Genomic DNA, 25,022 nt, shown 5'->3' with positions numbered 1-25,022 from the left:
GTGACGACTAACACAATACAATCCGTTTGTATGATTATGCTACATTAGTCTAGGATTGTTTCTCACTGATATGCCTGTTTATGATATGAGGCATTTGTGACCCCTTCAGTGTCAGGGGTCTGCAACTCATTGTTTTGCCATCAGTTGCTGGCACTGAAGGGGTTATTGTGTATAAAAACGAGTTACACTCTAAACACCAGGTCCCGCAGATTAGCAATCTCCAAACATATGTAGACCATGAAAATGGACGCATACAGCCAAAGTACTGTTTACCAGATTACAAAATGCACATTTTTCCTTTTTTGTCTCATTAATATTAAAGAAAATCCCTAGCTGGTCACATGGTAACAGGAAGGCAAATACACTATTTAGGCTTGGTTTCCCCCTCTGAGGAGATGACTAAACTGAGAAACTCGGCATGGGAAGTTTGCTCCACCTTGGTCGGACTGTTCCCTGTAATGTAATGAAGTAAAAGGGAATTAACGTATTTTTTAATCCAGTAAGGAAAGCTGAAAATGAAGTTACAATGCATTTTACATAGCTTGGTTAACGGTTTTAGACGTCCATTCTTCGTATGCCATTGATTGCTCAGTGCAAAGTAATGATTCTTCATTGCATCGAATATGATAGGCATACATCTTCACAACTCCTACCCTTTTATGTATTTGACGTGGATCAGAATTTTAAAGCCGCGGTTCCCATTGACATGGAAGTGCTATCTAATGTATTTTTACGTCTGTGTATGCAGACTTTTTTTTATGTCTTCATATCAACCACTTTTCCTTCAAACATTAATTTTTGCGGAGCACAAGACTGGTACTAAATATGGAAAATACTTCCCAGCAATTGATTGTCAACTCTACAAATATATACATGCGCCAGCATGATATAAGGAAACAGAGTATCAATATGAAACAAATTCAAAGAGAATAAAGCATTTTATTCAGACATGGCTACTAAAAGACTGGTTAAATTTAAAGTTTGCTCTTGTCTACAAGGGCACAGCTCCCCCCCACCCTGATCCTGTGCTCTCTCTCTCTCTTTTTTGTTATGCATCATGTACACAGTTGCCATGACTTCCTTCAGAAGACACTTTATACAGTATGTAATCAGAAACATTGTGAGATGTGCGTCCTAAATATGTCGGCTTTTGAAGTAAACCATGAGTCACTATTTTATCATTTCTTAAAACAGAAAATACCAGAATTTCAAAGAGAAATTGAACTTCTTGAGACCCAGAAAAAGGACTCAGACAGCCAGGCCCAGTTACAGAAGCACGAAATGAGAGGTAAAGCAGAACAGTTTTGTTTGAAGTAATGAATAATCTTTTATCCAGTGAGGTTTTTTTTTTTTTACACACGTCAGTTAGTGAGATTACCAATTAGGCCAGTGTTCTCAACCCCAGTCCTCAAGACCCCCTCACCCCCCGCCCCCCCCCCAATCAGGTCAGGTTTTAAGGATATCCCTGCTTCAGCACAGGTGGCTCAGTAGAAGACTGAGCCATTGATTTAGTCACCTGTGCTGAAGCAGGGACCGATTGAGCCACCTGTGCTGAAGCAAGGATATCCTGAAAACCTGACCTGTTGGGGTTGTGTGGGGGGAGGGGTTTTTAGGATTGGAGTTAACCCCTGAATTAGGACTACACAACTCTTAAATACGGATGTGATTTATGATTGTGGAAACGTGTCAAAATTGTAAAAAACCCAGAAGGTGTAGTCAAATAGATCATTTGACAATGGTGCTAGAATTATTGATTCTAAATGATGTCCTCAAACTTTTCCTAAGAAACTCATCAAATGTAACACTTTTAGAGCTTGGATCCAATGTATTTTTTTCCATGAATACAGTGTGTGGTTTAAAGCTGCAGTTCAGGCAATATCCTTCATGTGTGTTTTTTTTTAATAAATCAGTTCTGTAGTAAGAAAAAATACTTTTAGCATATTCTGTTTTAAAAAAAACAACTTTGAAAGACCAATTTTCTTGTATTCCATTTTAACAACCATTTACTAAGGCACTGCCCCTTCATGTCCTGTCACAAGCCCTGGCACACACCTTTGTGAGCCCTGCCCTCCCTCGTGCACATGTCGGTGCTCATGAATGGAGTGCTCATGAATATTCATGAGCTTCCACTGAGTGACAGAAACAGAGGAAATACATTCCCCATATTTAAAGATGTCGCCAAACTTTGACGATCAATAGACGGAGAACAAATTGACCAGCAGCTATGCAGTTCTTTAGGTAAGTAGAGATTGCCCACATGAAACTATTGAAGTAAAAAAAAACTATAATTTTTTTTTTAAAAAAAGCCTGAACTGCAGCTTTAAGTAAGTGACACATTAGTGTCATATTACCGGAATTTAGATACCAAGTAGAAAAGATCAAGCAGATTCTTTAATTCTTTATTTCATTACAGAAAAGTTGGCAGGCATGGCGAAACAACTCCTGGACAGTTTTGAAGTGGAAGATGTTAAAAACAGGTGAGTACGTTTATACGCTAATTACATTTACTTCCCAGCGTTGCAAAAAAGTTTCCAATTAGAGAAAACTAATGGCCGACACCTTCTTTCTCCAGGGTGAAATACTTGGGAAATGTCCATGAGTTCCAAACACCCAGTAAAATAACTTGGGCTTCCCGGGCACATGGCTTTCAGTTTTTTGCAGGGCTGCTCCATCTACCTTAGGCTAAGGCCCCGCTCCCTCAGTCAGCGCGCCCGCACTGCAGACAGGCGGGGCGCTGACAGACACAGACCGCGATATGCGGTCTGTAGGGAGCCGGAGCGGGGAGGGGAGTGTGAGGGAGGGGGGCAGGAGTGTGAGGGAGGGGGGCAGGAGTGGGAGGGAGGGGGGCGGTCTCTGATCGTGGTGCCGTCCACCCCTCCACACACATACATATACACATACACACACATACATACACACATACACATACACACACACATACACATACACACACACATACACACACACATACACACATACATACAAACACACTTTAATAACCCGCAGCTCCTTCCCTGCTCCCCGCCCAAGGCGCCTCCCATCTAGCTCCTTCCCTCCCCTCCTCCCCATTGGCTGACTCGCGTACCACGTGACGCGTCAACACCGAAAATCACTAGATTCTTGCAGCATCGGCCGGCTGGCGCGTCACAGTACGTAGTCAGCCCTGCTGGAAGGAGGCAGCGGGGGCAGGGACCATTCGGGCAAGAGTCTGGTGGTTCGCGGCCGCGCGCCCCGCCGGCCGCAGCGGGTTCGCAGCCTTACTGAAAAAACAAAGCACCATGTTTACCAAACCGTGCTTGAATGGATCTCTAAAGTGTCTTGCAGCTTAGCACCATATTGTAAAATATAGCCCTAAATATTTTTTTTATTGTGACCAGACCTTGCATAATAGAAATGTACCCCAGTGTTATTTTATAGTATTTTTTTTTTTTTTTAAATCATTGTCGGATTATTAATTTTTCATAATATTTGTATCTCAGATGGGCTGATTGAGTATAAAAAAACATGTCTTGCATTGTTCTATCATTTTCACTAGTAATTATTTTGCTTTGTAGACTTGCCCAAGAAGATTTGGAAAATTTAAATGAAGATGGAGAACTTTGGTTTGCTTATGAAGGTTTGAAAAAAGCAACCAGGTGTGACTTTTTAATTGTTTAAACGTGTTGTGTTATAGCTGAAACAACAGAAGTGTAGGGTCTGCTGCATACAGGAAAGCTTCACTGGCGTCAAAAACATTTTAAGCTTTTTTATTTGCAAGTTCTCCTGTGTGCATCAGACTCTTCTATTGACTATTTTGGTGCCTCTGAATTCCTGTCGACTGCATTAGCACCAGACTGTCTAAGACCAACCGCTAAGACCAGTGCCCACCTCCGCTATTTTCTTCTTTATACTGTAGCCTAAACATCACCTTTCCATAAATAAATTCTGAGAGGAGAATGTGCAGTATCATCTTTCACCGGATGTGAAATAAAGATAGTTAAAATTTTGCCTTTCATGTCTAGTTATACTGCATATTAGTGAAATAAGTGCCCTTTGTGATTGTAATATAGTTATTGTCCATTATATATATATCTGTCAGCTTGGTTAACATTGTTTTAGGTTTAAAATAATGTGGGCAATTAAAGAAAAATAGCACACATGCATTTAAGATCTGATAATTGCTTTTATACACTGAAGGGGTCTTCTTTTTAACTGATGTTCCCCACTTTTCATTACCTGCACAGATGAAAAAATATTCTTTGGTACAATAATATGTAAGCATTCCTTTTTCTAATGATTTTAATGTATTTTTCATCTTGTAGAATACTGGAAAGCCATTTTCAGTCTCAGAAAGAGAGTTACGAAAAAGAAATTGAAGTGTTAAACTTTAAGGTAGAACACCTTGCGGATGAGCTAAAACATCTACAAAAGTCATATAAAGAGGAGAAAGACGCGAATGATGGCATCAAGCAAGAGGTCACAAGATTGATATCGGAGAATAAGGTAGGAATATGTAATGCGTTGATTTAGGTTATCATTGGACGTCCTTTCAGTTCTACTGTACATACAACTATTGAGCTAAGCAACGCATTATATATTTTTTCATGGTAACCTTTAACTTACTGTACTTAATTGAGTTATAAACACTCATCCCAGGCTAAAAAAGCACTCCCCTAAGTAATGAGAATGGTAACGAGAACAAATGTGATAAATGTTTACAGAGCTTTAAAATTCAATGACTCGAGTACAGAAAGAACTGCAGTTTCTTTACAAAGTTAATCATTAAACCTTGAATGTCCACATGGTGAGCATGTTGTATTGTGCGTGACTGAGGGAAGCATGGTATAAAGGTGTTTCTCTTATATAATAATTGTTGGTGCTTTTTTCAAGGTAATAACCGGTCTCAAGGATCAGATTTCTGAACTCGAGAAACAAAACATGGACCTCCAAGGCTGTCTTTACGAACAGTCTATGAAAATGCCAGGTAAAATTCACGCAGAGAACTCGATATGTGTATTTTAAGCCCATGTAATTTAAAGCTAGGTCAGAATAGTGTAAATTACTGCTGAGGCTCTTGGTAGATGAGAAGTGCAGCTCCGTGAGTAAAGACACTGCGTCTGATAACAATGACACAGAGTTTGACGCAGGAAAATCTGGTTCGATTCGATTCTTGTGACCTTGGGCAAGTCACTTTATCTCCCTGTGCCTCAGGCACCAAAAACATAGATTGTAAATTCATCTGGGCAGATGATATAAATTCATCTAAAATGTTGTTATTATTATAAGTCATAAAGCCACGATGCGGGACATAGTGCCCAATCTGCTGGTAACTGCTTTTGACTTGAATGGCTGTTAATGCCAGATCAGTTGTGATGTCCCACATGCGACTTCATGACTCCCAGCCATTGTGCCTTGCCATCCATCTTCTCTACCTGTCTCCCTGTATCTCTTTGTTGCTATGTTGTGTTTCTGTGCCTCAGAGACATACACACATCAATGCCCATTGACATTTTAGCATTAAGCGAACTTGTTGTGAACTTTTGGATCAAAGCAAATTTTTTTACACCACTAACCAGGGTGAAAGTTTGCTTAGGCATGCGAAACATTTCTACATCTTTACCAAGAATATCCTGGATGTTTATTCATACACCTTTTATATATCCAACAAAAGATAAAGCCCCAATGCTACATCCAATATGACAAATGATATAGTTAAATACTTATCTCTCTTCTCATAAGTAAGGGTAATTTTAATCAAATTATTTGTCCAAAGTATTTTTAAGCCTGTAACCACATCAAGGTACCCCCTTTTTACCGGTCCTAACACTACCTGTAAACGCTCTCTTAACCTCTCTAAGGCTACGGCCCCGCTGTCTGCGCTGCACGCGTGCCTGCTAGGCTGGCGGCGCGTGCAGCTCTGATCCGTGGTCTGCGGTGAGCTGCAGGGGGAAAGAGGGGGGGGCATGGCCATGACGTCATCCAGCAGGTTCACCTTCATTTGCTGAACCGCCGGGGGCGTGGCCACCGTGCCCATTGCGAGTATTGAGCTCAATTTTCCTGTCTTCAGGAAAAACTGCGGCCACCTCTTGTAGTGGGCCCGGCCCCATTGAGGGGCGGCTCTTGTCCCTGCAGCGGGGACATGGCCTTAGGCTGCAATCCCAGTAATGTCTGTGACACGCGCGCCCGGCGGTGGGGGGCGGCGCGTGTCACAGCGCTAACCGCGATCTGCGGTCTGTGAGGAGAGGAGAATCTTGCGACGGGAGGGGGCGTGGTCGGGGATTTGCGGGGGCGTGGCCATTACGTCACGCGGCTGGTTGGCCCTCATTGGGTGAACCGCCGGTGGGGGCGTGGCCACGCCTCCATCGCTAGGAGTAAACTCAATTTTATTGAGTTGTGAAAAACCCTGCCGCACGGCGCGGCTGCACCTTCTGCGTGACAGTGCGTAGTGGGCCCAGCCCCATTGAGGGGCGGTGCTTACACGCACAGTGCACGCCGCGCCGTGCGCACAGGCTGTACTGGGACCGCAGCCTTATGGAGGGAGAAATGTCTTACACTGTTCATTCCCAAGTGCATAACAAGACCTGCTATTTAAAAGTGGGATGAGTGAGTTTAAAACCAGGGAGAAGGGGGGTCCCAGACCTCCAAACAATTGTTTACCAATTGTTGTGTGCCTTTATACCCATATCCCTTTGCTTTATGCCAGGCATCAATTTAATTGTCGCAGTAGTTTGAATACTAGCAATGATACAGATTTAGATTATTCAATTTTATGATATTTTAATCCAAGAAATGCATATTCATTATTCTGTTTAGGGTCCATGGTTTGTACTTTATATACCACATAATATGGAAAATAGCTGAGGCGCTCAAATGCAGGTATATCTCAAAATGATATTCCTTGAAAAAGAACGCTGTGACGTTCGAAACGCGTTGGATGGGTCTTTTGTCACATTAAAGTGCCCTTTTAATCATTTTTTGTCCTGGGTTCTTCCTGCTCAGTTTGTGCTGGTGCGCTTTTTGGTCTCCCTTTTCCCTGTATACCACATAATACTCTGAATATTACAGGACAAGGAGAAAAGATATCTAACCATAGGCACCATAATCCTGGGAAGGCGGGGACTCCACAGCAGTAAGTAGTTTAAACACATTTCTTCATCTGCTTTTTTAACAGTTCACTGAAAAGGAAAAATATTGAAAATTTATTACATCTTATTTTCATTGAAAATATAAATCTAAAGCACAGTCAGCAGATCAAAGAACCATCAAGATACAAAAGACATGGAATAGCCGTAAAATACGCAACTCCAGTCCTCATTGGCTTTCTAAATAATGTAATCCCCAAAACAACATATTTTGTGACGTTTGAGGTGGAGCCTGAAATTTGGAGTCATTGGAATGGTTTTGTAAAGCTATGCAGATCTATTTCCAACAGGAAAGAATGAAAGTGTATATATTATTTTTGTTTCCTACACACAAACAACAATTAACAGGGAGAAAATAGACATACTCGTCTCCAACCTGTAACTTTCAGCCACGCATACCTTTAGCAAAGCTCACGGCTGACTAATCGGGCAATTCTCCAATGTTTACCTTGAGCAAATTTACAAGTCCTGGTGTATTCCCAGCTCTGAATCCGTTTGTAGTCTGGGATCTAAAAATGTGGTTTTGATAACAATCTGCCAAATTCACACATGCACATTAAAGGGATCTGTCCCCTTTTTGGAATGAAAGGACAGTGGCATGTTTATTCAGTTAAATGTAGCTGACAAACACCTTTAAAAATATATATATTTTTATAACTTTTTCATTATAAACACTATTTGTTCTTTACAATCTTTCTAATGACTCTTGGTGATAAGACTGTTTGCCAGCCCTCAAAACTAGAGGTGAATTGTTGTCTTTGTTTACCTATTGTTTGTGTAGTAATTATGAAGCCATTTTTCTGTAAACAGATAAACACAGGTAGCTCATATACTTGAATTCAACAGACACAGAGAAAAAGAAAGCATTTATATTTTTAACAGCATGCTAATAAGTAAAACTTTTTTTTTTACTCAGTGATTAAATCTTTCTAAGAAAGCTGATTACACCAAGTTGGGTAAAAAAAAAAAAAAATCAACAAATGTTAAACAACTGCCTTGATTTATTCTGGTATATAAAGTCAATATTTTAATTGTTCTAGGATATATTTATTCTCAATAATGATGTAAATTACATATTCACATTTGAAGTGTCATTCTATTAAAGACGTAAAATTCTAGTTCAATATTCAGGGGCTCTCTTTCTTCCTGCTTTTCACATAGAACATTGTAAATGTGTTATTTAGTTTGTCTTGGACACACATGTGGCCAGTTGTGGCTTTCATTGGAAAAGCAAAGTATTTTGAATGCAATACCACTTTTTTTGTTTTAGACCAGACAAGGGCCAGAAAAAACTACCTGAAAAGGAGGTGGATGGTAACAATCAAGAAAGTCAAGAGAATAGCATTCATTTGAAGGAACTAAATGGAATGGAGAACCAGGTGTGTTTCTTCTTGGCTAGATAGCTGCGCTTGTGAGAATACTAATATGGTTTTGTTTTTGAAAATGCTACCTCTTAACACACCAAAAGCTCTTTTAATCGCTAATCTGTAAAATCCTTGCTTCCTTTCATTTCAGCTCAGGGTCCACCTGGTTACAGAGATAGTTACCAGAGAAGGTGTCACTGGAACTTCACAGTAGTTTCAATCACTGGCGTCACGCAGGTCAATAGGAAGCCAGGACAGGTGACATTGCAGCTTCTTATTGGCCTGCGTCACGCAGCAGATTTAAACACTCCATTTTGTTTACCCTAAACGGGCATTACTGGCGGCACCTTCACCAGGAAGTATCTTGGGAACCAGGTGGTCGCTGGAGCTGAAATGAATGTGGTTCAACTCCGGAGACCCCCTGCTTTCTACACAGTACATGTAAAAATGAAAAATAAAGTAGGGAGATGGGAAAGGGGGGGGACAAAGCCTGCATAGTGTAGTGAACTGCTCCCTTAAATATATCACTGCTATTTATTTTAGGACTTTGAAGAGCAGGTTGACATGAAAGACAGACTTATCAAGAAACTTCAAGATCAGATCAAAGCTCTCACAAAGACCATTGAAAAAGGTATGCCATATAAAAATGAGTTTGTACAAAGAAAACAATGTATGATCATTTGTATTTTTAACCTACAGTGTTTCATCAACAACACTTCTTAAGGGCTATCTTAAATAAGTTAATGTTAAATTAAATAAGTAAAATACATGGAAATGTATTCTAAACCCACTCCCAAGGGAGCGCAACCCAAAAGAAAGAGACTGATCGAATGCAGATTGCTTCTTATTCATTGGGTAACACAGCTGATAAATCTGTAGGTGAGATCAACTCACATTTTATAGAAGGGTATTGTGCTTTATGATAGGTGTCTCTTCTCACTGGTCCAGCTCACTTGCTCCATAATATGCTAGGAGAGAAACCAGTGATAGTACTGTATATATAATATTGTTTTACTATATATATATATACACATACACACACACACACACGCCACCCCTCCCGATAAGCCCATAGCACAGTTTCCCACCACGCGCGCTCCCCAGATTGTGATTGCCACTTCCGGTTTCGGCGTCTGTCAGACTGGGGTGGCTACGTCTGACTTGGTCAGAGTGTTTTTGTGGTACTGAGGGTCTGCAGGAAAACACGAGAGAAATACAGGGATTAATTTCCGATGTTTTCCCTGCATCCTATATATTTTTCTCTATACACCATTCCACTGACTTTTGCACAAGTGTTCACACCTTAATTGATTTGTTTTCACTTAATCACAAATCATTAGTGTTTTGCGCCTTTTTTTCTTTCACATCACTGAAAAAGAACTCCAATCCGTTGTCCTTTTTTTAAAAAACTTTTTATTTTGTTTCCTGTGTGGCATGTTATAAAAACAATGTTTATTTGAAACTAACCAATGAATTCTTGCACAGACAACCAAGTTAACTTGCCAACGGTTTTTAAGGACTACCTGGGCATGATGGAGTTCACACAAGACGATGAACCTAAACTCATTCAAAAACTCATCCTGGGTAAGTTAGTAAAGTTATCTCTGGTTTTAGATTTATACCGCATGTGTAATAAGAAAGTATCTAACAAGGAGGTACTGTACAATGCTGTAAATCGGGGATTCTCATCACCCGTTGCCAAGACCCCCCAACATGTCAGGTTTTAAGGATATCCCAGCTTCAGCACAGGTGGCTCAGTCAAAGACCCAAAAGGGGAGTCCCCTTAGTCAAAGACTGAGCCACCTGTGCTGAAGCTGGGATATCCTTAAAACCTGACCTGTTGGGGGGTCTTGAGGACGGGAGTTGAGAACCCCTGCTGTAAGAAATTAATGTTTGTGTCGCGTTAACGCTGGCGCTTTATTTTAAACTAGTGCTGTTGATGACAATGGTTAAGGAGATCGTACACATGATATTTAGTGTGTTAACTCATGTTAATGAGGGTAATAATGCCTGCTACACCTGTATTTCAAACCCGAGACTTATCATCCCAAGAAATCTAGTTTATAGGTCTAGCCCCATGTAGTACCAAAATTAACTTATAGCAGTGATCTGTTTAATAGGTAAACAAAGTAACTAGCGTGTGTATATATCCCATATAGCATTTGGACAAGGTCTAGAATACTTGAGTTATTTCAGGATTGCAAATCATGACAATGCTGCTCATTGGTTTAAAAAAAATATCTACGTATTGTTTTTGTTGTGATGTTTTGTTAACTTTTTTTTTCCCCATCGGGACAGATCTCAAGCCACGTGGTGTTGTCGTCAATATGATCCCAGGCCTGCCAGCTCACATTATGTTCATGTGTGTGAGATACACAGATTACATAAACGAGGCTGATAGAATAAAGTCTTTGATGAATGCCAGCATTAATGGCATTAAAGAAGTTATTAAGGTAAGATGCAGAGTATGGGGTATTTGAAAAGATTTTATAGGTGTTAAACGTTTGAAAACCTTTTGACCCGGATGTATATTCTATTTCTTAACCAATAATGTATATAAAACCAATACTATTAGTTTTGTTGCAATGAATACTAATGAGCAATATGCATGCACTGACATAATAAACACATTAAAGTTGTTTGTTTGGAATTGCATAATGATCATTCATTTTAAGTTTTTATACCTTTCAAAGCAACCAAAAGGAAGTTATTTCTAGATGAAATGATCATGTACAGATGTAGCGTGATGGTTGGTCACTATGTCCACCCCGCATATTCCTTGTGGGTGCTTCCCCCGCCCCACGCGCATTCAATGTTTTGCTCGTGTTTGCACACGATATGACAGTGGGCTGACAATGGAATTTCAGCTTTGTTTGCAATACTGGCCAGAAATACTGGTAGGCGCTAGTGCGCAATTGTGTCTTCAAAATCTAAATGCAATGTAACCTGTCCCTTATTCCCATTCATTTTTACATGATCCGATATCACACCGTATCATGCTGTATGTAATGGTATTGAATTGAAATGTGAAATGTAAAAACTTGAGACAACTACAAAGTACTGTAGTTTAGAAAAATATTTTTATTTTATTTGATAAAGTTTTAACGATTAATGCAATAATACAAATGTCTTCGCTCTTCTTCAAAATGTACAATGTTCTATTTTTTTTTCATCTTTTTTGGTCTGGCTGGCTCTTGGATGTCCTCACCTGTAAAGAGAGAATATTCAATATTAATAATCGCGCATAAATACAGTAGTGTGCTGCATACTCTACACTGTATAGAGTATTTAAAATCTCACCTATTTCTTCTGTGTGTGCAAACTGGAAATAATTCACATGAAATATACCATAATTACGTGAATGTTCGTTATTTTCATCTAGGAACATGCAGACGACTTTGAAATGCTGTCATTTTGGCTTTCTAATGTCCATCATTTTCTCAACTGTTTGAAACAATACAGTGGAGAAGAGGTATGACTTTGCTTCTTTTATTGTCTCTAATATTGAAAACCTTTTCGATAAGAAATAAGAATGTGGTGCCTCTATTGAGCTGAGGTTCAATCACTGGAACGGCTAAAGTGTTTCTTCTCAAGCTGTGATGGTTGATAGTCTCTTAATTAGATACTCCCCTTTTTAGGGGATTTTAATAAAAGCAGTTGATCACCAGGTTTTAGAAACAACACGAAAGGGGTTGGGGAGTGATCACAGGACCACACCAATTGAATGGAATAATCAAATAAATCAATATGGTAATCAAAATTGTGGGTGCAAACTGTGAACTGAAAAGTGAATCAGAAAAAAGGGAAGGGGAAACACAAAATGGATGTGCCCCCTAAAAGAATTCACTAAACTGCACACCAACAAAGTGTAAAATGTAACTTTTAATAAATTTACTTAAAACATATATTACCAAAGCGTTGTGTACTGTGAATTAAAAATAAATTAAATCAACAATTCCCAGCATCCATGTCAGCAAATGTATAATTGTACAATCCCAATTAACAACTAAATGTTGGTGGGATGTAGAGGACAAAGGATGCTAAAAGTCAGGGTGTTAACCCCTCTGGAGCAACTGTGAGACCAGATGGTAAGTATATATAAATGTATACTAGACAGTAAGCAATTACATAGGTGAAAGTCCAGCGATCCTGCTTCAATTTGTACCACTAGGTATGTAATATGATATGTAAAAATACACGTGCTAAAGTGGTAACACTGACACATGCAATAATGATAGTAGGGAGTTGACAGCATAGTGAAGCTGGCACTCACAGCAATATTATCTGATGAGTTACACAGCAAAAACTCTATGTAAACATATGTCATAGAGGCAGGGAGGCAGACTCATTGACTGTTGGAATAAATAACCAAATACTGAGGTCTACACAAATAGAACCAGGAGACTACAAACACTACATTAAAACAGCTCCAGGTAGGAGACTGACAACATTGCGCGTCCAACGCGCGTTTCCCTCCAGCAAAGGAGCTTCTTCAGGGACAAATGTTGTGTAACTCATCAGATAATATTGCTGTGAGTGCCAGCTTCACTATGCTGTCAACTCCCTACTATCATTATTGCATGTGTCAGTGTTACCACTTTAGCACGTGTATTTTTACATATCATATTACATACCTAGTGGTACAAATTGAAGCAGGATCGCTGGACTTTCACCTATGTAATTGCTTACTGACTAGTATACATTTATATATACTTACCATCTGGTCTCACAGTTGCTCCAGAGGGGTTAACACCCTGACTTTTAGCATCCTTTGTCCTCTACATCCCACCAACATTTAGTTGTTAATTTGGATTGTACAATTATACATTTGCTGACATGGATGCTGGGAATTGTTGATTTAATTTATTTTTAATTCACAGTACACAACGCTTTGGTAATATATGTTTTAAGTAAATTTATTAAAAGTTACATTTTACACTTTGTTGGTGTGCAGTTTAGTGAATTCTTTTAGGGGGCACATCCATTTTGTGTTTCCCCTTCCCTTTTTTCTGATCACCAGGTTTTAAAAGAAAATGTTATTATTGTTTTTTTTTTTGTTTTTTTTGTAAACATAACTGTTTAACTACACCAGATTGTTATACATCCCTTGTAAAGAATTGTGTGGGCATGTTTTGTCCTTAACGTCTTGGAGAGTGGGGTGGTGTAGTCTGGGGAATTTTGTTTCTGTTCAGTTATGATCAAGACTGGAGTGCCTTTTTTCTTCATATTTTACTGTTTGATGTGGGGTTAAATAGCTAGTATAGATAGAATACAAAACTCAAAAGAAGGGAGTGTAAAGTTCAAGTATCTGTAAGGGTCCATTGTCAACACTAGGGCACTAATGGCATTGCAATGTCTGTCACTTTCAGGAGTTCATGAAGTATAACTTGCCACTTCAAAATAAAAACTGTCTAAAGAATTTTGATCTGTCTGAATACAGACAAATCATCAGTGATTTGGCCATTCGTATCTACCATCAGTTCATTACTGTTATGGAGAACAACCTTCAACCAATGATAGGTAAGACTTCACGTAAAATTATTTTACCGCAGATCACCAGAGGAAGCTACGCAGAAGATCAAGCACAGCAAACATGTGAGTACTTCGCCAGGTTGAGGGAGAAGATATCGAGCCATATTTAGTAAGCGGTGCTACTCCTTAAGGCTGCGCTTATAGTAATGACGACGTGCTCGTGACCGCTGGCGGCGAGGGGCGGTGACATCAGCAAGGGGGAAGGCACAAGAGGCAAGATGGAGATGTGATTGTCTTGCCACCAGTCACGTAATGCAGCCGTCGCTGTGTATCACAAAATCCATTGGCTACAGCGATTTTGGTCTCCCTGTCGCTACGCAGTGCCATTGCGGCCACAGCCACTATGGCCACCTACGACGGACTGCATGTACTTGTTTTGGTGCTGTGTGCCGTCGCCATTACTATAAGCGCAGCCTAAGACACTTTGAATGGGCCACCAGGGGTTTTCCAGCACCGGAAAATGTCTTACGGAGTAGCAACACTTAGTAAATATGGCCTATCGTCTGTCTCCTTGGACAAGGTAGACTTGACATCTCAGGTTATTGGTCCTTAAAAAAGAAAATTCATACTTTATCATTTACCTAATTTTCTGGTTCTATAGTAAGATGTGACTTATAATTTTAATGAGGTTTTGTTGCAGGCTTTGTTTACCAACTCTTGATCGAATGCACTCTGTTTTAGTTCCAGGCATGCTGGAGTATGAAAGCCTTCATGGAATTTCTGTTGCGAAACCTACAGGATTCCGCAAACGTTCTTCTAGTATAGATGACACAGATTCGTACACTATGACATCAATTCTCCAACAGCTCAGTTATTTTTATACCACAATGTGCCAACATGGCATGGACCCCGAGCTACTGAAGCAAGTAGTGAAGCAGCTTTTCTTCTTGGTGGGAACTGTCACACTCAATAGCCTCTTCCTACGAAAGGACATGTGCTCTTGTAGAAAAGGAATGCAGATCAGGTATGTCCATTAATGATGCTGAATCGTGATCAACTGTCACTGATTAGTCACTAAATATTACCTGAAAATATGGTGTAACGATGTAATACTGGTTTGGAAGAGGGATACAGTAATTACAAACTTTTGTTTACGAAGACATCAATTATTTAATCTATTGCAGAAGTGTTACAACATTTTCAGCACTTTTTTTCCCCCTATATCAAATTACTAATTTCCATCTCATCTTGCATGCAATTTTTAGATGTAATCTTAGCTACCTGGAAGAATGGCTGCAAGGCAAGACTCTACAAGGAAGTACAGCAAAGGAGACCTTGGAACCTCTTTCTCAGGCTGCATGGTTGTTGCAGGTCAAAAAAATCAAAGATGAAGATGCCAAAGAAATATGTGAACGTTGTACTGCACTTTCAACTGTGCAGGTAATATTTTCGTCATTTTTGCTGTTTTCACTATTTTACGATGCGTTGTAAACCGTGTTAAAATTCTAAAAAAAAAAAAAAAAGTGCTCTCTTGACCCCACACCACCATCTTAAACACGACACCTTAAAAAAATGCAATTGTTTTCATTTTCATAGCATAATAAAGTAGCCACAATAAAAATAATATTTCAAGATTCCACATGTTCCCCTCCCCACCAGCTTCTCCCGCATGCACTCACCTTCTCTCCTGCTTCCCCTCCCCTCCTGCTTCTCCAGTGCTCCCCTCTAGGTTCTCCCACGCTTCCCTCTCGCTTCTCCCTCTCTTCTCCACCACCCCCTTGTCTCTCTCTCTTCTCCACCACCCTTGTCCCTCTCTCTTCTCCACCCCCCATGTTTCTCTTCTCCACCCCCCCATGTCTCTCTTCTCCACCCCCCGTGTCTCTCTTCTCCACCCCCCCATGTCTCTCTTCTCCACCCCCCCATGTCTCTCTTCTCCACCGCCCCTTGTGTCTCTTCTTCTCCACCCCCCTTGTCCCTCTTCTCCACCCACCCCCCTTGTCTCTCTTCACCACCCCCTTGTCTCTCTTCTCCACCACCCTTGTCCCTCTCTCTTCTCCACCCCCCATGTTTCTCTTCTCCACCCCCCCATGTCTCTCTTCTCCACCCCCCATGTCTCTCCTCTCCACCCCCCCATGTCTCTCTTCTCCACCCCCCCATGTCTCTCTTCTCCACCCCCCCATGTCTCTCTTCTCCACCGCCCCTTGTGTCTCTTCTTCTCCACCCCCCTTGTCCCTCTTCTCCACCCACCCCCTTGTCTCTCTTCACCCACCCCTTGTCTCTCTCTCTTCTCCACCCACCGCCCTTGTCTCTCTTCTCCACCCACCCCCCTTGTCTCTCTTCTCCACCCACCCCCCTTGTCCCTCTCGCTCTTCTCCACCCCTACCCCTTGTCTCTCTCGCTCTTCTCCACCCCTACCCCTTGTCTCTCTCGCTCTTATCCACACCCCTCCCCCCTTGTGTCTCTCTCTTCCCCGCCCCCCTTGTCTCTTACCGTCTTCCGGTATTGGCTGCCTTGGTGCGCCCGCTGCCACCTGATAGGGAAGTTCACAATCTCCGCACCCAAGTTCTCCAGGTAGGGTCTGGGAGAGAAGAAAGAGAGGGGCTGCAGAACTGCTAGAATGCTGTTCTGGCTGCTTAAATGCGTGCGTTTACTGCTCCACTCCAGCCCTGCTTATAAAACAGCACCTCCCTCCCAGCAGCCTATACGAGTAACTCATCATAATGTTGGTATCTTGCACCCTGAGCATGTTCTGCTTTATTTTATTTTTTTCTTCTTCTTATGTCCGCTCCATTTTACCTTCCCTTTTTACTTAATATTTCAAATGCTTCTATCTCCTGGACAGCGCATCAGATTCCTAAAATAAAATCAGCATTGGAAAGGGCAAGAAGAGATTTCTTATCGGAAATAAAATGTAAAAAATAAATAAAGAATGGCGAAAGCCACAGACTGTAACTTTGAATATTTGTGTGTTGGCAGGCTCAGTTATCATGTAATGTGGGGTTTTTGTGACCCTGTTTCATAAGTTGATCTTTTTATAAAAAATTCTCATGCAGATCGTGAAGATCCTAAATTCCTATACACCAATTGATGATTTTGAAAAACGGGTGACGCCATCTTTTGTGCGCAAAGTTCAGGTAATCTTGTATTTCTTTTTGACGTAAAAAAAAAAAAAAACAAGAACTTTACATTTCAGTTTATTGTGATGATACTGTAGCCCCCATTTGTGTACATTTTTACATTATTCAAGCTTAAATTATCTTCCATTCAAGTCAACTTGCCATATTACACAACTATTCTGAGATTATGATTTAACCGTTAAATGAACCCTGTTTTCACAGATTTGTTTTTTGCTTTATTATCTTACAATACAATTGAATGCCATTGTATAAGCCAAGTCAATACATCTGCAAGTAGTGCATATCAGAAAATGTAATGTAACCTCATACTTTTGTCACAACAGTCTTTGTTTACCATTTCAGTCCATGCTAAGCAATCGAGAAGATGCTCCACAGTTGATGCTGGATAGCAAATATCTCTTCCAAGTGACCTTCCCATTCAGCCCCTCCCCCCATGCACTGGAAATGATCCAAATCCCCAGCAGCCTCAAGCTTGGCTTCCTATCAAGAATCTAGGATAAAACAGACCGCACATGTCGTTATCACAAAGCAAAATGAAGGTTAATCTTAGAGAGATTGTATCTGCGGATGAATTGAGTGCTGTAACGTTCTGGTAAATTAATTTTGTTACATGTTGGAATCGTCACATATCATTACAGCTGCCACTTTTTAATGGCTGTGATATCTCCTTATTACTTTCTCATTGCTCTAAGAATATTGTTCCAAGTATTTACAACATGGAAGAATATGCAGCGCGCAAGAAATCAGCTGGAAGAAAGGATATCTTGGGGGACTTCATGGCCTAAAAACTTCACGCATATGCTAAAGAATTATCTAGGACAAAAAAAACAGGAGAAAAATACAAAATAAACATTTTAAATCAAATTGTTGGAAGGACACTGCTTCACTAGATCATAATGCTGTTTTTGAAACATAACACCAACTATAAAAACGGTATTTAAAACCCCATATCATTCATCTTTTTTCCTGTGATCTCACATCTCTGAACTCTGCTAGAAGTGACCACAAGAATCGCCCCAACGATGCAGCTACCCAGTTTGGTAAAAAGTTATACTTGGACATGGACTAGGAGCATATAAATTACTGTATTAGAAAGTTATGTAGCAATAATACGTCAAACATTGTCAACTCTAATGTGGAGCATGAAAGAATGGTTTTCTCAAATGACAAGCTGTTTTTTTTAAATGATTTAATCATTCAATAGGAGTGTGTGTTCAATTAATGTTGCCATAATATGTTCAATATATTTTGGCATAGCATGTTGGTTATATTGTACTTTTTTTTAATTTACATTTGGTCTTGATTTGCTACAATGCTACTAGGTTTAAATAAAATATGTGACTACATTTCTATTTTTATTGCAAGAATGAATATAAAATTACCTTAAGGTTAATATATTACGCTTTGTATATTTAAAAGGTGATTTAAAATAAAAATGGTTTATTTTTCTATAATTATAATGAATCCAAAAGAAAAATAAATAAACGATTACTGACTATGAATTATACACATATAGCAATATATGTATGTAGATGTATCTGTACCGTGTTAGCCGAGCTTAATAATAAAAAATGAATAGATGATACCGTTCTGTGGCTAACGAAAGCTCGCACAAATAACAGCATTTCGTTAGCCACAGAACGGTATCGTCTATTCATTTTTGAATAAATATATATATATATATATATATATATATATATATATATATATATATATATATATATATATTAGAAATTTTATATAATAAATATATTAGACATTTTTCTATATAATATAGAAATTAGAAATGTTAAATTGTCATTGGCTGGGAGATTTGTTTTATTAAAGGAAAAAGAAAAAAAAGTAGATTTCTGCTTTAATTCCCTGTGCACTTAGAATTTCACTATTTTACCTTACAAATGAAAGGTTCCTAAGTTATTTTATCAGATGACTGGAATTTGTGGAAACTTTTGGAAAGCCGTCCAACTTCTACTTCACTGTATGTGATGTTTATAGGAGTTTCAAATGTTTTGCAGAGTATTTTATATGGAATACATAATATTTTGGAGAGCACCTTAGTACAGGATTGTTTGTTTTTCTCTGTCTTGAAGAGGCTGGTGGATATTTTGATAAAGTTATGACATCCCTGATTGAAACAATGTAAAATCCATTGTAATCCTCCTATATGGATCATGTATACATATTTTAGAGCGCTTAAGAGTTGGGTAATAGTTCATATCATGTTGGACTACATGTATTTAATAGGTAAAAAAAGCTTTCCTGAGACGAGGTGTCCTCCGAGTGGATCCATGTATCCACCAACTTCCAGGGACACCGGTTCCCAATTTCTGATTCGGATTGTCCAGGTTCACACAAAATGACCTTTGGGTCAGGACTCGCTACCATGATCAATACAAAGTTGTAACGTCATTGAGAATGGACATTGCGACTGTCTATTCGTGACCCAGCAACAAATTATAGGGTTTTTTTTTTCGTGGGTGGAAACCGGCACAAAAAAACTTAAAATATCTCAAAATGGGGGATCCCCTGAGGTCAAGGAACCACAGATAAACTCCAGGGGGCACACCCGTTTTTTTTATAAAAAATTTCAAAAATATATAATTGGAGGGGGAGAGGCGATTGCTGCTTGATTAATTTTGTTTTAATGTGTAAAATATATATTCTGTCATTTAAAAGTCTTGATAGTTTAAAAATGCAGTTACTACAAAAAAAATTGTTTTTTAAGAGGATTCATATTAAAGAGATCTTTAAAATATACAGAATTAATTATTAGCCAATAATGATACGGGTATATAAATATATCCATCAGCCAGTTTGAACATGATAAAAAGCCCAACAGTGTACAAACCTATCTCCGTAATGCTACTATAGGTAAGCGAAATAAAGCATTATTGTGGACCCCATCAAATGCTTATCATCCGAGAATGTATATATTGTAATATATGGAGACAGCAGATTTAATTTCTAGTAACGGACATCAGTGATACTTGTATTGTGAAGTCATCATTGCTCTTTGTTTTCTTGTATACTATGTTTAGAATCTGTAAGCAACTACTGTATGTAAATGAATAAAAATCCAAGCTATTTACTTGCCCTCTACTCATTTTATTTCAACAATTAAGTAAATTTGAATGAATTTGTTAACAATACTGTTTGTACATGAAACGCAGCAGTGGCGTATGTATGTACAGTATGTGTGTGTGTGTATATATATATATATTTATATATGTGGGTGTATATATATATATATATATATATATATATATATATATATATATATATAGACACAATAAAAAAAAAGATAATATTGTTTTAAAGTGCTACATTGCTGCTTTTTTTTTACATCCAAAAATATTCTTTGCATAGAATACAGTTAAAACAGAAATGTCAGTTACCCGATAAGAAAGTTGAGGTGAAAACACTAAGTTTTTCCCCCAAAAAGGTTACCTTTATAGTGGGGCTTTCACAGATACGTTTGCTAAAGATCTTTATAAATTCTTCCCATGTTATCGGTTAGTATTCTTATTAACTTAAGTGTTCAATTACTAGAGATCGGAATAGTGGCCCACCTGTCAAAGGATCTCTCAACTGGGGATGGCAACCTACACCAAATACATTCACCAATGTACAAAATCGATCTAGGGGAAATGACAAACAGTATGCAAATTGTTTACATGCTGATCAGTTGCTGTTGAAAAACTTGCATAGTTAGGTTGTCTTGGGAATAAGTATATGCTGTATACAGATATCATTCATTGCAGACATTCTCTCGTAGACTAATTAGGCATAAGAGTGGACTCTTAAAGAGGCTGAGCTTTAATACCTTTCTAAGAAGATTAGTAGTGTGAGGGCTGTCATCCTGCTTCTATTTGCAGAAAGTGTCTATCTCCTCCTATTGAATTGCCCTCAAGACACTTCTACACACAGGATATGTAAGTACGGATACATACATTATTATTATTTTTGTGAACCACTGTATCTGGTTTGCCATATTGTAGACCTTTCCATAACGCAAGACAATTATGCTCGACTGTCACCTCTACCTGAGGTTTACTTTGCATAATTAATGAAGTCCCACACTGGCAAGAAAACCAAGCAATATATTACTCTGAAGCTCATGGCAAACAGCAAGTATTGAAACTGTATAACAAAGTTACATTTACATGGGTTTGTCTTTCTAAATACACTATGGTTTTGTACAAACGAATGTGTTTTCAGAAGTGTGACTTCCCTACCGAATGTAATATTTTTGTTTTGCTCAGTTCTTAATCTGCATTGTATCTAACTGGAATTTACCACTATTGCAAGATAGGTTTGCATACAACAAGATATTGTAAACTCTCACACAAGGTCAATTAATGACTGTCATGCTGTCATTATTTTATAATCTAACTCCCTGTTACTTTTATACCTGGTCATATAAGTACTTACATTATGTTATGAATGTATTCATCTTAAAACAGCAGTCCAAGCTGCTGTTTATTTTTTTTTAAATTTAATTTTCCCCCTTTAATATGTGCATCAATACAATCCACACAATAAGTAATTAGCTAAGTTGATGATCGATCTGTTCTCCTGTGATCGATCGGCAAAGATTCGGCTCTGGGGTTCACTAAATGGCTTTCAGTGCAGCAGAAAGATGCCAAGTTCTGTGGGGAAGATCATGTGACCAGACAGTCACTAGATACAATTGGTGCACTGCTAGAGAGGGGGCAGGGCTCAAAAGGGGTGTGCCAGAGCCTGTTTCAGAAGAGGAAGGGAATGAGACTGTAAATGGTTGCTATAGAAACAAAAATGTTTGTTACATTACATTATAATACATAAAAAATGTAATTCAGAATTGTTTCAAAAAAATGCTACAAGTATTTTCTCATAGTACAGAACTGATTTATTATAAAAACACATGTAGGATATTGCTTGGTCTGCAGCTTTAAATGTTACTGAGAGCACAAAAGCTTCTCTGGTTTAAAATATTGCTGAGGCACAGCGTAAATATGCATGTTGTATCTTTCTACTTTGTTACTTGTTAAGCTGCTGTTCCTATATGTACAACACCTTTACCCCGGTTCTTGCCAACTCCTACAAACCTATTAAGCTGAACTTGCACATTTCCTCTGATATTCTTGTAAAGCCAAAACCATGTAGTGATGTATTTATTTACAAAAGCAAGGGGAATTCACTACGGCATCTTACCCTGCCTGCAGGTCTCTATTTATTGATTCCAGTCCAGTGGCTGCTATGGAAATAAAGGAAAGGGGCGGGAGCTAATTCTCTGTCTATCTCTTTCAGCTGCATTTAAACGTTAAGGATGTGTGATCAAACCTTTCTAGCGGTCTTGTTTGGTCCGTGCACCAAATGCTACAGGGAAAGACCCTTAAGGACCATTTACATCAAAGCTGAACCAGTGTCTCTCTGTTCACTATGTGCGGAACTGGTACGGTAACATTTGAAAACCTCATTACACAAAGTAGTGAACATTAACAATGAAAATGTAGCTGAATGACAATCGTACTGATATAAAATAAAGTAGTTGTGCAATTAAGCCTGGGTGAAATGTTGCCAATACATACTCATATGCAAAGGTACATTAGCAAGTAAGGAAATATTAACAATTAGCAGGAGGAAGCCAAAATAACGATTTGATAACACACATTTTTATGGATAGAGATGCGTTTTCATGAAGGCCTTTCCATTGCCACCCTGGAAGCATCTTCAACCTGTAGAACTCAGTGGTTATTGAAAGATGAAGAAACAAGGCCTAACAGGTTTTGCCATCATGACCGGGTTTTACTATCAACTGCTGCTTTGTACGTTTAAATGATATAAATGTCTTTAGTCACTGTAAGACATTTCTATGCTTGCCCCCTATAGTTGTTAGAAAGGCCTGCATTTTAACGCAGAGACCTCGGTCAAACAAGGGACTAGCATTGATTCTAAGTGTAACCCCTCTTTCCCGGGCCAATAAAAGAGTGCCACATAAAAGTGTATGTATTTGGTTCAGATCTTGCACAGTGTCTCTTACATTTTCCCCAGGGTGCTGGTATGCGTGCAGGGCTGGTACGGTAAGCAGTAAAAGAAATGATAGAAGGTGCCAGGAACTTTTCTGTATCTTTATTCACATAGACTGTGAAATTACTTATTTGAGTGCCCACACAGCATACCCAAAGAGTCACATAACCTATCACCTCGGCACTATATTTATGGCAATCCATTACCTACAGGTAGCTGACGCTGTTCTTTATCCACTGGGGCCCATTGGCAGGGTGCCCTCTTGCTTGAGGGTCCAAACCCTATGACCCTAATAGAGCTCTTTTGATTCTCACCCCCTATACTGGGGTATCTGGGAACCTTTTCTCCTTGCAGCTCCTGGATGACACTCCAAGGTCCTTACTAGGGAGCCTCCTATGGAGTACCTTGCCATCCCCTCTTGTGGGTAGAACACGCCTCAGGACCATATAGAGCGGCCCTATGTCTTAGAAGTGACACTTCCCTGACTCCTACTACTACTAAACACAGAATTTCACATCAGCAGGACTCATGCTATATGTAATAAAAAATAATTTGCATTGGGTGATCGTCACAACGTCTGAGATACAGAGAGCCCTGCAGAGCATCGCAATGTGATAGTGAGATCCCACATCTCTGTCTCCTCCTGGGATCTGAACCTAAAATGTTATATATTTATAATCCCCTAGTGATGTCATTATCACTAGGCCTACAGAGGGAGTGGCTTGAATTCTGCAAAGTATCTATTACCCAATGACATCACTAAACACCTAGAAGGTGGGCATGGCTAGGTTTCTGCCTAGTTACTCTACACCAGGTGATTAGTGCGTTACACTGTAGTTACACCTATAGTCAACCGTCTAGGGTGCATTAACCCCTTGAATAAAGTAGTAATACCAAAGGGGGGGTTTCATAAGCAACAAGACTAATGGATTAATCACCGATTTTGAATCACTGATGGACATGGACCATTTAGCTGTGTAAGGTCAACATTACAATGCAATGCGTTGCAGCAAAAGGTGTATCTTTCCCAAATGTCATGGCTAAGGGAGTTGTAGGCAAAGCACAAATCTGCTGCAGCCTTAGCATGAATGAGCAGGCAAACATCTTTATTGCCAATGTATTTTATGCAATTTAAAGAATTAAAGATGCTAAAATGCATTGAGAATCATGTTTGGCTTCTGTTTCTTCTGCAAGAGCACACACCTGTTGTTGCACTCCCATTGTTCCTAAACCAACAGCAGTGGGGGAACAAGTACAGGCTTGAGCTCTTTCAGGAGAAGATGGCATAAGGATATGTATTGAATCTCAGTGCGCCTCCGCTGCACTAATCCATAAAGCATGGTCGGAGAGATGAAAATAATGAAATCAAAGAAAATGGCTTGTTCCTATAAGGAGATACAGTATATCTATTGTATTTAAAATTTCATTCTGTATATCTTCCAGAGGGTAAATCTAAATGTTCCTTAATATGTGGCTACGTTTTAAGAAGTATATAGTATAGGCTTTGATGACTAGTCAATGCCTTGTTGCTACTGTGATGTAATTGTGTAAAAAAAAAAAACGCTTAAAATAACATGTAACTGATTTTTACATGAAAATCAAAATCTTGTCTAACTTATTTTGCTCAAGCTTCCTATTACAGACATGGCATGTATCAGATATCACTTTTTGTTGTGTTGAACACCCTCTCAGTCACTTTGTGAAATAATGTACTACAGTATAATTCTGTGATTCTACTGGTACACACACTACAACTCTCCATTATGAACAACAAATAAGATTTGAATCTGTGTACTTCATAAAATAACAGGACTACAGGCAGTCCTCGGTTATCCGACACAATGCGTTACTCAAAATGGCGTTGGATAGCGAAACGTTGTAAAGCGAAACACGTTTTCCCATAGGAACACTGTTTAAAT

At 39.2% G+C, this 25,022-nt stretch overlaps 2 protein-coding genes across 7 annotated transcripts in view; both read left to right on the top strand.

Annotated features, from left to right (window-relative positions):
• Positions 1–20,182, top strand: part of MYO5C (myosin VC) — a 62,117-nt gene extending 41,935 nt beyond the window's left edge. For all 4 annotated transcript variants that reach the window (XM_075575702.1, XM_075575701.1, XM_075575703.1 and 1 more), the window contains 16 exons: positions 1,195–1,288; positions 2,414–2,477; positions 3,555–3,635; positions 4,302–4,482; positions 4,870–4,963; positions 7,045–7,108; positions 8,392–8,500; positions 9,029–9,116; positions 9,971–10,069; positions 10,784–10,938; positions 11,868–11,957; positions 13,855–14,005; positions 14,699–14,981; positions 15,223–15,397; positions 17,011–17,091; positions 17,437–20,182. In XM_075575702.1, the coding sequence (XP_075431817.1) occupies positions 1,195–1,288; positions 2,414–2,477; positions 3,555–3,635; positions 4,302–4,482; positions 4,870–4,963; positions 7,045–7,108; positions 8,392–8,500; positions 9,029–9,116; positions 9,971–10,069; positions 10,784–10,938; positions 11,868–11,957; positions 13,855–14,005; positions 14,699–14,981; positions 15,223–15,397; positions 17,011–17,091; positions 17,437–17,589 (1,962 nt within the window). In that variant the 3' untranslated portion in view covers positions 17,590–20,182. The remainder of the gene's footprint in view (positions 1–1,194; positions 1,289–2,413; positions 2,478–3,554; positions 3,636–4,301; positions 4,483–4,869; positions 4,964–7,044; positions 7,109–8,391; positions 8,501–9,028; positions 9,117–9,970; positions 10,070–10,783; positions 10,939–11,867; positions 11,958–13,854; positions 14,006–14,698; positions 14,982–15,222; positions 15,398–17,010; positions 17,092–17,436) is intronic.
• Positions 20,183–20,908: 726 nt separating this feature from the next.
• Positions 20,909–25,022, top strand: part of GNB5 (G protein subunit beta 5) — a 29,493-nt gene continuing 25,379 nt past the window's right edge. Inside the window, exons 1-2 of one of the 3 annotated variants that reach the window (XM_075575697.1) lie at positions 20,909–21,026; positions 22,384–22,528. In XM_075575697.1, coding sequence (XP_075431812.1) covers positions 22,403–22,528 — 126 coding nt within the window. In that variant the 5' untranslated portion in view covers positions 20,909–21,026; positions 22,384–22,402. Of the gene's footprint in view, positions 21,027–21,061; positions 21,226–22,383; positions 22,529–25,022 lie in introns of those variants that run through there. The other 2 variants (XM_075575699.1, XM_075575698.1) reach the window with 2 other exon arrangements.

Source organism: Ascaphus truei, chromosome 18 (assembly GCF_040206685.1).
Source record: "Ascaphus truei isolate aAscTru1 chromosome 18, aAscTru1.hap1, whole genome shotgun sequence".
Taxonomy (NCBI): Eukaryota; Metazoa; Chordata; class Amphibia; order Anura; family Ascaphidae; genus Ascaphus; species Ascaphus truei.
The sequence above is the reverse complement of the archived record's forward strand: the minus strand, read 5'-3'. Positions and strand labels throughout refer to the sequence as shown.